The sequence below is a fragment of the Terrapene carolina genome, unplaced genomic scaffold, assembly GCF_002925995.2.
Source record: "Terrapene carolina triunguis isolate 2854851 unplaced genomic scaffold, T_m_triunguis-2.0 Scaffold229, whole genome shotgun sequence".
NCBI lineage: Eukaryota > Metazoa > Chordata > Testudines > Emydidae > Terrapene > Terrapene triunguis.
Window position 1 is genome coordinate 665599 of NW_020664580.1, and position 15088 is coordinate 680686.

The following is a 15088-nucleotide window of genomic DNA, read 5'->3' on the forward strand; positions in this document are numbered from 1 at the left end:
TGTACAGTCTGCAGCAGCTTACCTGCCTTCTTCTTCACTGCCAGGCAACCCTCACCTGCCCTCATCTTTACAGGTTCTGATTCACCAGCTGTCTCTCGCTCTCTGATCCTTTATAGCCCACAGGTGCTGTCTCACCCTCCTAAATTGGCAAAATGGGAACACTTGCTCTGGCACAAGGGAGCTGGACCTGCTTCATTCACAGGGGCCAGCCAGATGGAAACTGCAAGGGGAGGTTTATAGTTAAAATATAAGTTGAAATTTGGCCAGGGCACTGGCTTTAATTTAATGCCCTTCATTTTGGAGATCAACCCAGCTGCACTGAAATCAATGGAAAGCCTGTCATTGACTTCACTTCAGGCTCATGAAGAATATTTTGGGATCTTTAACTGGCACAAAAGGTCAGGCTCTCATCCAAGGGATGTATATTCAGTCTTATTTTATGCTACTGTACAATATTTACCCCTCTGAGGTTAGGTTGAATTTTCATCGAGAGATGTAGCCTCCTTAAGATATTTTGTCTCTTTGAATTTTAGATCTGCAAAACGAGAATCAACAGTTAAGAAGTGAAAACATCAACTTGAAACAGCGTCTTCAGCACTATGATCAGATTCAGGAGCTCACAGAGATGTTGCAGGAAAGTCACAGGTATATTGAAGATCCTGGTCAGAAATAAAAGAAACTATATTAGAAACACTTGGCATATTGAGTACTTTGAAATTTTAAATTCATTCTATATTAATGTACCAGAGCTTCTCAGTTAAATGTTTACTATGAGTGGAAGATGCTCAATACATTTAAAATGTAAACATAGTAGGCCTTTTCGTCTCAGTATTTAATGAACAACAATGGAAAGTTTACTTGATGATTTCCTTACTGCTCTGTAGTACATTTTTAGTCCAGAGTACGGAGTTGTCTTTAGGTTCTGTGGAGGCAGAGGTAGCAGAAGATGCTGCTTAGCAACCAGTCTGCTCAGCCAGCTCTTTACCTCTTAAATTGACCATCTATAAAACTAAATCAACAATAACATTTTAAATATTTCATTTGTTTTTTCAAATTTTAAACTGTGTAGATTTATACTCAGTTGAAAGTTGAATAACTTACTATCCTGGAGGAGGGTGAGTGGGATGAATTAAAATTTTTAATTACAGAAGGAAAATGATCAGATACAAATTTTCCATTCCGCTTCATGACATCTCCACTAGTGCATAATTTTGAGAAGTAACGAGCAGCAACAAATTGAGATGGGTGGGTGGGGGTCTGAATTAACACTGTAAGTCAATTAATGGAGTTAGCCCCAAAAATGTAGGATTCCTGCCCCCTATGGAAAGCAGGCCCTGGGCCTATATAAGGACCACTGCCTGAAGTATACTTCTACCAGAGGAGGGCTCTCTGGGCGGGATTGAAGTCTATCTTGTAATGTTTTATAAAAGTACACAGGGATGACTACATTGCTGCTTTTCAGATTTCTTCTGGGAGTGCAAGTGCATTCTCTACTTGTTCCTTTAGCCATCAGGTGACCATCAATCTGCCCATTGAAACTGGTACAGTGTGCTGTGATACCCTCTGGAATTAGTTGGTTGGAGGCCTTGTGTGCCTCTCTGATGCAGCACTACATCCATTTTGCCAGCGAGGTGTAATGTGCTAGATCTCATGCATTTTGCGCAGAAGGGGGGGAAAAAAGGATGATGGATTTCCTTCTAGGTTCTGTATAAATTGAGATGGAATGTTAGTGCTCTGCATGCATACCTCTCGGGGAAAATCCTGAATTTTTGTTTAAAGACACTAGCTGAGAGGGAGAAATTGAGGCTGGCCCTCCCACTGGAGGAAAATAGCTGGGCAGCAAGAGGAAGACAGGACAGAGCAGATGGGTTGCTAAGCAACAGCTTGAGCGGCCTCCAGTTTCACTGCTGAAAGGAGACCCCTGACTTGGGCTAACTCACTGGAGAGGTTGTGTACAAGAGAGACTATAGACATGTTTTATGAAGGTGTAAATATTGCTCTATTTTATTATTGTTTGAATGTAAGGATTGTAATGTGTAATGAATTATTTTATTTTAATTACGTGACTAGTGGTGCTCTGTCAAATTGGGAGAACTAGAATTTGAAGGACGCTGTTTATCCCCAGAAGAGATAGCAGCAGAGGTATTGGCAGTGCCAAGTGCCATACGCACTGGCCTACTAATGTTTTATGTTTGTACAGTGTCCTGGGGATTAGATGGCTGATTTTATGAATTGAATAAATGTCAGCCATATTCTGGCGGGATCATCTCTTGGGAGCAGAAAATATCTTCGTCTCCATGCCCATTTAAACATTGCCCCCTCTGCCAAAACAGTCAGCGAGGAGGGGTTGAGTACTGTGTGGTTTTTTGTGATGTAGTTACATACTATTTGAGGAGATGAACTTGAAACAACCAATTTATTTCAGTGTAATGTAGGCCTTCTGTTCAATGGTAATGACTTTCAGCCATTGATCAACGTGGGCTGATTTAAACCAGTGGCAGATACTGTGGCAAAAATCCTATAGGGTCTCATAGAAACAACTCATTTTAAGCAGGCCCTGCTATTCTACAGAAGCTACAGATTCTCCCTACGAGGTTGATGCTGCTGTAGCATCCCTCACAAAGGATTTGAATCTTCTTCAGCAGCCGATAGAGCCTCCCTGTTAACCACGACTTGCTGGAGTCAGAATGTCCTGGTGCGATAGGCTAAAAAACATCCGCTCCCAGAATTGTGATTAACTCAAGTCAATACTAAAGAAAATATACCTATCCACTCCGTTTGTGGTGGATGGACTATGGATTCCAGGGGCTGATGGTGAAACTCTGGCTAGGAGCCAATTCTGGCATTTGCTGGAACTGACCTTTGTCCCCAGTATAAATCACCTGAAACAAGTTCTCTTGGCCGCTAAATAGTCACCTTTTTAGGCTCTGTAATGTAGCGAACAGTTTTATATTCTAAACTTGTAATACATGATATGTGATGTGATCTACTAATAAGAAATTAATGTTTCTGTCCAGTTATAGAATAATTCATTTGGTGAGAGGATAGAAGGGGCATGACCCCAGCCCCTTTTTGCTGTGTTTTTGTGCTTTAGTAAGTTGCTCTCTCTCTCTGTGTTCTGGGGAGATGAGATTTGGGCCTTATTTTGAGATGGCCATGGTGCATACATGCTAGAAAAAGTTCCCCTTATAAACTTTGTTTTTGTATGACTTATAATTTTTGACACTGCTTCTTAGAATCAATGTCAGTATATATCTGAAAGATTGCTTTGTATAACTTCCTTTCAACATGATCTGGAGATGGGACAAAACTAGGGGGGAAATCTTCAGCTTCAGATAAAATGGAATGTGGATCTGATAAATCCCAATTTTGGATTTGGAAAAACAAAACATCCTGGGTCTTGCCCATCGGTGCCCTAAACATATGGGTTGAGAGTTTGTGCAGTCCTCTGAGTGGGGAGGGTTGCCGTAATAAGGTAACGTAGTACGGTATGTCTATATCTTGACAGTTATGAGGATTTCAAAATTAACACAACAGCTTCTTTTATAGTTGTTTCAGTGGCTAAAAAATAGTTGGCCAGAACTTCCGTAATGTAAAATACTATTTTACGTCAGCTGAGGATTTAGTCCAATGAAGGCAAACTTGTTCATATGGAGAGCACGTGTATTTGAAATGTATTATTGAGATAAATCTTTCCGCTAAGGAATGTTTACTTGGTCATAAATTATTCCTAAAAATCTCTCTTCTTTTATACATTCGAAGTGGGGAAAAATAGCTCACAATAGCTTATTCTGTAATAGAATTACAAAGAAATAGTAGTACCCAATAGAAATGTGAAAGGAAGTAAAAAGACTTTATAAAATGGTTGAAATAATAAGCACAATTAGATGTTTGGATTGTTTATTTGCAGAACTTTGGTTTCTACCAATGAGCATCTCCTGCAAGAATTAGCAGAGACACGTACACGGCACAGGACTGAAGTTGAGCAGCTACACTGGAGTTACAATCAGTTAAAAAAAACAATGGATAAACATCCTCATAGCAACATGGACAACAGCAGGTGTTAGTGACAATCCAAGGAAGTTTGTTGTAAATGATTTATAAGAGGTGACACCCTTGAGTGTATCTGACTGTGTGAGCAAACATTTACAACTGCACCATGAGTTGATGTCTTTGATACCTTTTATTTATTCAAAATTGTTTTTCTGTCTTTATGCATATAAATTGTTCAGCAGAGACTTCTCCAGAACAAATTTTCACTTTCTTTTTTACAGAAACATGGATGTGCATGATGGCAATTTAAACCCAGTCAGAAATTTTGGTTGAGCACTTTCAGTCCAGAACTCAGGGCTACCTAAAGCTAAATGTGAGTTCAAATTTAGAACTATTATTTTGAAATCAGGACCTTAAGTGCCAATGGCTGAGTTAGTTCACAAGGACATAGCTCATATTTTTATATATAAATGTAGTATAACGTAAGTTGAATTATAGCACTGATCTGTACTTATGCACTGGGTACTGCTGTCCATATTATCAAATGTAACATTAAACATGGTTTAGAAGGGAAACTTTTTAGGGAAATAGAAAATATTCACTGCTTGCTCTTTCAATTCCACTGTGGGTGAGCACCTGTAACAAGAGGTGAAACTTTACAAAGAATGTATCTGTGATAGTCCTTTGGCCTATGTGTGATTGATAGTAACTTTAGTTATTCCATTACAAATAACACTATCAAATATTTTCTCTAAACAGCCATCATTGTCTAAGGCTTTTATTTTACTCTCCATAACTTTACTGAGTATGAGCTGTACTCTGGTACTCTTTCACCTACCAGTACACTAAGAGTCACATTCTCTACTGAGATCCGCCCTCGTTGGTCTCTCAGGCAGCACAAAGAGGGTGGATTCTAGCCAGCAGAAAATTTCCCCGTCAAATGTGTATTGAATTCTGCAGAAAAGGACCTGGGGATTACAGTGGATGAGAAGCTGGATATGAGTCAGCAGTGTGCCCTTGTTGCCAAGAAGGCCAACAGCATATTGGGCTGTATTAGTAGGAGCATTGCCAGCAGATCGAGGGAAGTGATTATTCCCCTCTATTCAGCACTGGTGAGGCAACCTCTGGAGTATTGTGTCCAGTTTTGGGCCCCCCACTACAGAAAGGATGTGGACAAATTGGAGAGAGTCCAGCGGAGGGCAATGAAAATGATTAGGGAGCTGAGCACATGATTTATGAGGAGAGGCTGAGGGACCTGCGGTTATTTAGTCTGCTGAAGAGAAGAGTGAGGGGGGATTTGATAGCAGCCTTCAACTACCTGAAGCGGGGTTCCAAAGAGGATGGAGCTAGGCTGTTCTCAGTGGTGGCAGATGGCAGAACAAGGAGCAATGGTGTCAAGTTGCAGTGGGGGAAGTCGAGGTTGGATATTACGAAACACTATTTCACTAGGAGGTTGGTGAAGCACTGGAATGGGTTATCTAGGGAGGTGGTGGAATCTCCATCCTTTAGAGGTTTTTAAGGCCTGGCTGGGATGATTTAGTTGGTGTTGGTCCTGCTTTGAGCAGGGGGTTGGACTAGATGACCTCCTGAGGTCCCTTCCAACCCTGATATTCTATTCTATGTGCTTTTCCTTTTTGGAATCTTTCCAATGAACTTAATACATAAACAAACCTCAAAAATATCATACCTATGTACTCATAGCAGTCGCCTGCACGTTCATGGTAACTTACGCCCTCATTAATCATATTCATCATGTGGGCTGTCACTGGGTTATGACTGGCAAGAATCCTGGCTAGTCTGAATGTGACAAGCAGGTTTGGGTCTGGTTCCTATTTAGATAGAAGCTGTGGAACAAATTCCCATGATGCTGCCTGGATGTAGACAACTAGGCTGTGGGATTGGGTTAATAAAGGAATGAAACGTTGAGCTTTGAACAGAAGCTCGTTTATCTCATTTTATTAAAATTGGACAAATTTAGTCATGGTACAAAACTATTCATTAAAGTGATATTAAACAGCTGTTTTTTTAAAAAAACTTGTTGTTTATTGAAGGGTAGGGGAGAAGCTAAAGTTGCCTACATGCCTATGCTTCAAGAAAGGCTATTGGTGATTCAGAAAGTTGCCCTTTCCCCTTGGCTGGTACTGAACCTCTGTGTTAGCATAGCATTAAGAGTGCCTCGAACGTGAGTGAAGCTTTCTTTCCAATATCCTGCCAGCTTACTCTCACTATAGATACCATGGCCCTGTATGCAAGGGTTGAAGGGCTAGCCCCAGCATCCGAGCTAAATCCCAATTTGAATCATTGTCCATCAGGACAATTCCCCCTGCATCTCCGTTGGTTACAGGATACTTCACTTCCTGTTTTACATTGATGTGTAGGGTTGCTATGTGCTATCTTTCACCCCCCTAGATCCATTTCAGTGGTGGCTGAAGTGACTCCTGTAAATGATTTGTCTCTCTCACCAACAGAAGTTGGACCAATAAAAGATACTGCCTCACTCACCTTGTCTCTCTAATATACTGGGAGCGACATAGCTACAACAACACAGCATAAATATAAATGATAGTCTTTAGTGATACTCCATAATGCATAGTGCTGTATAAATACATTGTAAATACTAAGATATTGTGCACATAGTGTAAAACCAGCAGATCACTTTTTCCTGGTGCAAATTTCCACCTTAATATTAGCATAATATTTACATCTTAAATGTCAGAGGTAAGGCCAAGGAGCACACTTTTACAATGGATAGAGCTCAGTAAGAGTGATGTAAACACATTTGCAAGAAATTAGCCAAACCCTGTTTCTAAGTTCCCAGTGATTGTTGCTGTTAGAGGGGAAAAGGGACTTGGGTTTCTAGCTGGGTGGAAAAGATGGTGAATATGAGAAACTGAGGTAAACAGAAGTAATTTCAATTACTTTAAATAAGGGGGTGGGGAGGAAAGGAAAAGCACAAAAACAAAGTGAAGAGGAGCAAAAGAGAAACTAGGGAAGAAAAGAAGTCTCAATTCCTAGAAATTCCCCGTCGTTTGAGGGTATGTCCTCACAGTATAGTTAGGTCAGGTTCTTAGTCAGGTGTTGCCCCTGTAGCCCTCTCTCAGCCACACGCACATCTCACCTGAGTTTAGTGGTGCTTGCATTCAGGCACAGCTGGGAGCATGGGTTAGAGCCTGCTTTCGTTCTGGGTGATAACCAGCCACCTTTGCTATGAGCATGCAAACTGACTCACTTCAGCACTGATAGTCCTCCACCGCCTTCCCACAATTCCCTCCATCTGCCCAGAAGGACAAACAAGTTCGCCCATAATTCACTAGGAAAGAATCATAGCACTTACAGCAGCACAAAGAACCATGAGATATGCCTCCAGAAGCTATAGTGACAAATGGAGAAGTGCAGCACCATTGATGACAGGGTAACTGAGGTATGGCTTTGAATTATGGCTGCTCGCACCTGGGCTACACTAACTCAGGGCCTCAGACCCAAGTGCTGATCACTTAGGGTACCTGTGTAGTGAAGACATATGTTAATGATATGAAAACAAACAGAAAAATAAGAATCAGCATCTAAGCCAAAGTGGGATGTAGCATAAGCACTATTTTCTGCCATCATTTCATGGCTTAGGAAAGGGAATTGCTCCCGTCCATCTCATCTATGTAATTTCTTAAATCCATGGACTGAGTTGGGGAACTAGACCAGGGATATACAACTGGACAAACAAGAAGCTGCAGCGGAGCTAGTGAGTTAGGCACACTTGCCCAAAGTGTTCCAGCTACAGTAACAGCTAAAACTTTACCTTTGCGTTTGTGCTTGCAGCATCCTTTGATGTTGAATGATTTTTGTATTTGCAATTAGAAAACATTGTGGAAAAACAAACAGCCAAAAATGTGCTATATGCATAATGTATTCTTGAATGCAGAAACTCACGAGCGCAAAGCACATTTATGGCATATGCTTTCACTGAATGGTCAACATTGTCTGGCAAGAGAGGCAGGTGTACTAAGCACCAGCCTACTTTTAAATGATTCTATACAACTACACCAACAGTTCTAGGCATTCTAAGCTGACTATAAATAAACCAGCAGATGAGATCAAAAGATGAGTGGGCTCTAGCAAAGGAGCTAGTTTGCTAAATCAGCTTTCAGATAACACACAACATTCGCTTATTACACTGCTCTACAGCCAAAATGCTTCTGAAATAAATGTCGTCAAACTTTACTAATTCTGGGTCACTGAGAACGAAAATGATGCTTAAAATTGTTGCTTGGCTCTAGTTTTCAAGATATGCTATTGGGTCAGTATATACGACCCTTGACTTGGGAATGGCAGAGGATACGTGAGTTATAAAGGGAAGGGATCTCAATTTAAACCAGAAATGACTAAAATACATCTTTGACTGGATCTATGAATAAATCTATGACTGGGTTTGGACAGTACTTGCTTTTTAGGCAAAACAATGAATGATGCAATCTGAAGCTGGTATTGCGTCATATATGATATGAATTGCATCATGTTATTCCTAGAAGTCATGGATGATGCAATCATAACGAAGCTTACATCACTCTGCTGAACAAATTGCCCTATATCAGCTCTAGAAATCATACAGTGTCGTGCTTGTTTGTCAGTGTTTGATTTTGCAAAGGGACACATTTCTGTTTTGCCAAAGTGAGCAGAGATGCCTCGTACTTGTGTGAACAGTGCAGATAACTTCTGCTATGTTTGTGGTGAAGTGACTTTTGCATCACAAAAGCGCAGTATAACCACTATGGTTAAGAAAGCCTATCACCTTTATTTTGGCTGCAAAATTGGAGATCAGGACAAGAGGTGGGCCCCACACATATGCTGCAACACTTGTGCAACAAATCTTTGCCAGTGGTTGAAAAGGAAAAGGAAATCTATGCCTTTTGCAGTGCCAATGATTTGGAGAGAGCCAACAGATCATACCAGCAATTGTTACTTCTGCATGGTGCCTCCAGTTGGGAAAGGTGTGTCAAAGAAGAAAAAGTGGACTGTGCATTATCCAAACATTCCATCAGCTATACGCCCAGTACCCCACGGAGAAGGACTGCCGGTTCCTGATGCACCAGAATCATTTTCACTTGAGTCAGACGAGGAAGAGGAAGAAACTTCTGGTCCTGAACCATCAATGTCACAGGACCCACATTTTCTCCCATCCTCCTCCTCTGAACCACACCTCATAACACAAGGTGAACTGAATGACCTTGTCAGGGATTTGGAACTACCCAAGAGTAAGGCAGAGCTGTTGGGCTCCAGACTACAGCAGTGGAATCTCCTGGCAGGTGATGTTAGGGTTTCCATGTTCCGTGACCGTCAAAAGGATCTTGTCTCATTCTTCTTCATGGAAGGTGATCTTGTAGCCTACAACAACATCGAAGGTGTGATGGCAGCCCTCAACATCGTTCACGATCCAGATGAGTGGAGACTGTTCATTGATTCATTGAAGACGAGTCTTAAAGCTCTTTTACTGCATAATGGCAATGTTTTGCCATCAATTCCAGTTGGTCATGCAGTTCATATGAAGGAAACCTATGACAACATGAAACAACTTTTGAGGTGCATAAACTATGACCAACATTAGTGGCAGCTTTGTGGCGATTTGAAGGTTGTTGCTCTCTTGCTTGGTCTGCAGACTGGATACACTAAGTACTGCTGTTTTCTCTGCGAATGGGATAGTCGTGCAAGAGATTCCCACTACCTCAAGAAAGATTGGCCACTCCGACAGTCATTGGAGCCTCGGAGGAAAAGTGTTCAGCATCCACCACTTGTTGAATCAAGGAAGATTTTGTTACCACCCTTACACATCAAGCTGGGTCTGATGAAGAACTTTGTCAAGGCCATTGACAAAACACAAGCAGCTTTCAGTACCTCTGTGGAAAATTTCCAAGGTTAAGTGAAGCTAAGATAAAGGAAGGTGTCTTTGTTGGTCCTCAGATTCGTGAACTTCTTCGAGATGATGCATTTGACTATGCACTGCGTGGCAAGGAAAAGACGGCATGGAAAGCCTTCCAGTTAGTGGCAATAAATTTTCTTGGAAACAACAAGGCAGACAACTACAGGTTGTTGGTGGAAAACCTCCTCAAGGCATACAAAAGCCTTGGTTGCAACATGTCACTAAAGATACATTTTTTGCACTCTCATCTAGATTTTTTTTCCACCGAACTGCGGAGCAGTGAGCGACGAGCACGGCGAGCGATTTCACCAGGACATTGCAACAATGGAGAAACGCTATCAGGGCAAATGGAGCCCATCAATGCTTGCAGACTATTGCTGGACAGTGACAAGAGATGCTCCATTTAATGAATACAAGAGACAAGCCAAGAAGCGCCGAGTAGACACTGAATAGGACTAAACTATGTACAGAATAGTTTTTTGCCTTTTGTTTCATAATAAATTTTATTTATATAACCCTTTTGCTGATTTTTAAAGTGTTACATAAACAGGACAGGTGAAATATTATCATGTAAAGCAACCATAAACACATGAAAAGACCTAGGTTTACAATTTATGATTAAAACTCTACTATCTACACAATATACATAGACATAAAATGTAAAAACTTAAAACAACTGATTGGCTACTGTTTCTAAGATATTTAATTGTCATATTTGAATTCAGCACATCAAAATACATAATAAATAGCACATTTTATCTCTGAAGCAGACAACTTCTCAAAAATTGTAGACCATTGTTATAGGACAAGCACATTTTGGCCCCAAATGCCCTTTGACTAGGAATGGCAGGGTGGACTTCGTTTGGGCTTATTTGCTTTGTGCTATATAAAAATGCCCCACTTATGAAGGTCATTTATCATTGAAATGTTCTCATTTTTCTAAAAGTGATTCTCTATTGCCACATTGCCTTGGATACATAAACAGTACACACCACTTTTGCCTTATCAGTATTTAATTAGCAGAGTCAAACAAATATTTATGTAGTTAGTTGTGAGGGAAATAGTCTGTGCTGGCCAAATTCTGTGTTACGCCTGCACAATCCCACTGAAGTCATAGTGTTTGTAAAGCTGTACAAGAGGGCAGGATCTGGCTTAATGCTTTTGCCACAGACCCAGGCAGGCTTCCTTTGCTGGCTAACCCCCAATCTGCTGTGAGGAACCCACCCTCTGGAGTCCCAGGTATTTTAAACCCCTAGAGGCCAGTCATTGTCTCAGTCTTGGGGTCCCAAAGCCTCTGTCTAGCACTTCCTCCTGAGAGCTGGAACCTGCTGTTCAGCTGCCTTTAAGCATATGCTTAAGCGCTTTGCTGAATAGGGATGGATTTAAGAAAATGCTTTAAGTTAAGCACATCTGTGCTTTGGTGAATTGGGGCTGTGGTTACTATGCTGGTATCATAACCATTTAAAAGATGTTTGTCTAGTTTTAGAGCCTTCAGTCTCAGATCATTAGAGTCTCATGAACACATCTCAGCCTTCTACACTCTACCTCAACCAGATGGGTATGCCATAATGCAGGGGTTCTCAAACTGCAGGGCAGGACCCCCAAAGTGGTTGCAATCCCATTGTAATGGGGTCGCCAAGGCTGATGTTAGACTTGCTGAGGTCCAGGGCCTGAGCCCCACCGCCCAGGGCTAAGGTTATATGCCCCTGCCCATCTTTGCCCTCCCCCCCAACTCAAGGTGGTGGGGCTCAGGCTTTAGTCACCCCCTCCTGGAGTCGTGTAGTAATTTTTGTTGTCAGAAGGGGGTCATGGTGCAATAAAGTTTGAGAACTGCTGCCATAATGAACTTGAGTTGATTTAGCAGTATCAGGCTAATTAAGGAGTCAATCTCAGGGCTACCCACAGCCCTGGTGCAGTAGGGGCGGGGCAGGCAGGGGAGGGACCAGAACATCATGCACTCTGAAAATGAATTTGGCATATGGACCCTAGAGCACTGGAGCTAGCAGCTGTGGTTTGGCTTAGCCCCCAGCTTGCTCTAAGATGTACGTGGGGCTGGAGTCAGGGGGATAATCATGGAGCCATAACCAGCTCTCTGACAGATCCCCCGCTCTGATGCAGCCCACAGATGCTAGAGCACAGAGAATCTGGCCCAGATAATTTTACATATTTTAATTAAATAATACTATGTCACATACACAGTATACATATCCTGCGTGCACATATATACATGGAATTACACAAATACATAAACACAGCTCCTTGAAATGGGCCACTGAAAATCCCAGGCTTATTCTGTCAGTCAAAGGATGGTGCAGGCCATCCTCTTGAAATTCTGTGGGATTTGGACCCTCAGCTCAATTGGGCTCCTTTGAAAAGCCTAGCCTTAATTTCTAGATTCCCAGTAAACTAGAGTAGTGGATTGTAAAACACCCTTTCTTTAGAGGTTTTTGAGTTAAAAAACTGACCTTTCCATCAAAAAAAACAAAAACAAAAAAAAAGCTCCAAAAAGTCATGTTTTATTTGATTTCTGCTGTTCAGGTGACCAACCATACATGCTTAAGGATCACAAACGACAGAGTTCTTTGAGGCAGTCATGTTGGGTCTGAGGCCTCTATGGAGAAAGAAGGTCATCGGAGGTTTTCAGCTCTACTTATCAGATTTTAGCCAAAGACATTTCCATAGGTGTGTTTATTGAGGAAGTGATTGCAAAAATAACATTCATTCCAATAGTATGTATGGGACAATTCAGTGGTATGTTGCACTATAACATGTTCAGTCATAGATTGATATTAGTATTGTGATAAAGTAGGAAAGTACCATGTACAGCTTCCAACATAGTACTTCTACAACTCTTAAACAGCACAACGTTATTGTGATATTATCTGCTAATACCATTTTAGTGTACATTCTGATAAAATAGCTTCATTCTATTACTTTTTATCATACAACTGCGAGGCATTGAGGAATGTTTATATTTATGGATAAAGGCTCTGTGATTAAGTTAAAAACCTTATTGAGCACAGACTACTTTTTTTGTTTAAAATAAAACTAAATAATGTTGCAATGTTAAAAAGTCATTGAGGGCGAGCAAATGCACCATTGATAGATACTTACATCTGCCCAATCATCCAACAGGCAAGACAGTTCCTCTCTCCAAAGTCCATTTGCTCCACCGAAAAAAGAATGTGTTTGCTTTTTCAGAAGGGATTATATTTATTGACGGCTCTTCCTGGGAGTAAAGCATTTATTGTCACAACACTTTCTGTCAACAGTAGAGTAGCAGCCTAGGAGCTTGAGATCAGAGACCAGTTTAAGTACTGTGAATATCCAAACTTTTATTCACGCTGAACTTGTATTCATTTTTATATTTTCAGAACTCCAGAACACTCATTATATAGTCCTAGTGTCATAATAAGATGCTTAGCTCTTACACTAAGCATCGCTTTTCATCTTCACAGCACTTTGCAATCATTAACGAATCCTCACATCACCCCGAGTAAGATAAATAGATAAGAATAATGATCCCCATTTTGACAGATAGGGTAACTAAGTCTGAACGGAAATGTGTCTTTCAAAGCTAGAAGTGGGAGGTGTCAGTCAGTGAAGTGTTTTTAACCGTAGTTTATACATTTATTGCCAATTACCTTAACAGCTAAATTACAAAATGACTTGTAACAGACAGTTTAACTAATAGTTAGTATCATTTACTTTATGAAAACAAGAGGCTAACATGTATTAACAGATTTATTGATCACTTTACCGACTTAAGATACAATTTTATACAATCAGTAGCAGTAACATACATTATGAAAAGCTATACTCCTAAGAAACAATGGTGTATACAATATGAATTTTACTAAAAGTTTTCAAACCAAGCTTTTACAGTGCTAAACAGACTACTGCCATACTCAAACTTTTCCTCTAATCATCAGGAATAATGTTGTTTACTTGACAAAGTAGCTTGTCCATGGTTAATGTGGTTTTAGAAATCAGCAAGACAACTTTAAAAGGTTTAAACATCTATAACATTGTCATTACTTTAACATTCACACTGATAAAGTGATATATTTAATACTTTATAGCATTATTAAACAGTGTAAAAATATATTGCATATATATATATATATATATTTGTTTCCTTTTTCCTGAAAAAAAACCTAGTACAAACTAGTAGTATATGATTCCCTTTCAAGTTTCTTTCTTTATTTTTTTTGTTAGATTGAATAGTAGTTGAAATGAAACTAAGATATGGGAACAGAGAATCACTGATCTGCTCCCCTCTAACCTCTGTCATAGCTACTAACCCCTTGGCGCACTGGTGGGTCCATCTTTCCTGCCATTAAAGCCAGCGGATGAAATCCTGTCCCCATTGATGTCAATGGGACTTTTGCCATGGACTTCAGTGGGGCCAGCATTCCACCCGGTGTGTTCTGCAATGAAAAATGCCTGGCTCCCTTCACCAAGAGGTTAAATACCGCAGTATGTTTAGCCACTACAGTAAAAATTAAGAAATGCTACACTCAAATTGTTCATTTGCAATAATGAAAAAAAATCAGTGATAAATTAGTCAGAAAAAAGTAAACTTGTAAGGTTAAATGATCTTAGGTTTTTACAATGTTGAAAATTTCACAGTGGACACAGTATGCTAGTACAGATGAATGTTAATGTTTGCAATGTTTGCAATACTAAACATTGAGTATAAGGTAATCATAAGTACACAGCAGCTTCCTGGTTTTCTGGGCCAAGACGAAAGTCATAACAAAACAGGAACAAGAAATGATAAGATTAATTTTAGCTATTTATCAGGCTGTACACGGCTCCAAGGAAAACAAGAACAAAACCCATCTCCATGTTGCAAACAACTATCTAACACAGATTGCCGCAACTACTCTAGCCAAAGCAATTCTCCTTCCACACTAGTGGGCAGGTTCTGACAGTAAGCACATCCAGACATATGTAGATCCAAGACAATATAAGCCAAATCAGATGTGTATATTGGAACAGGATGAGACAGATAAAAGATGTAATTAAAGAGCAACGGATAATATGCATAAATAAATGGCCATGGCTGAAAATGAATTATAAAAAACACCCAGAAACTGAATTCAAAAAATACTCTTCTGTATAAATATATATTTTTCCGGTGATGTTTAAATTTATGACATGATTAAATCTTGGTAAGGATAA

General features: G+C 40.3%; 1 protein-coding gene across 2 annotated transcripts in view; it reads left to right on the forward strand.

Annotated features, from left to right (window-relative positions):
• The window catches only part of CEP72 (centrosomal protein 72), a 46947-nt gene extending 41971 nt beyond the window's left edge, over nt 1-4976 (forward strand). The window contains exons 13-15 of one of the 2 annotated variants that reach the window (XM_024218565.2): nt 534-645; nt 3911-4107; nt 4275-4976. In XM_024218565.2, coding sequence (XP_024074333.2) covers nt 534-645; nt 3911-4067 — 269 coding nt within the window. In that variant the 3' untranslated portion in view covers nt 4068-4107; nt 4275-4976. Of the gene's footprint in view, nt 1-533; nt 646-3910 lie in introns of both variants that reach the window. The other variant, XM_024218564.2, reaches the window with a different exon arrangement.
• The last annotated feature ends 10112 nt before the right edge of the window (nt 4977-15088 follow it).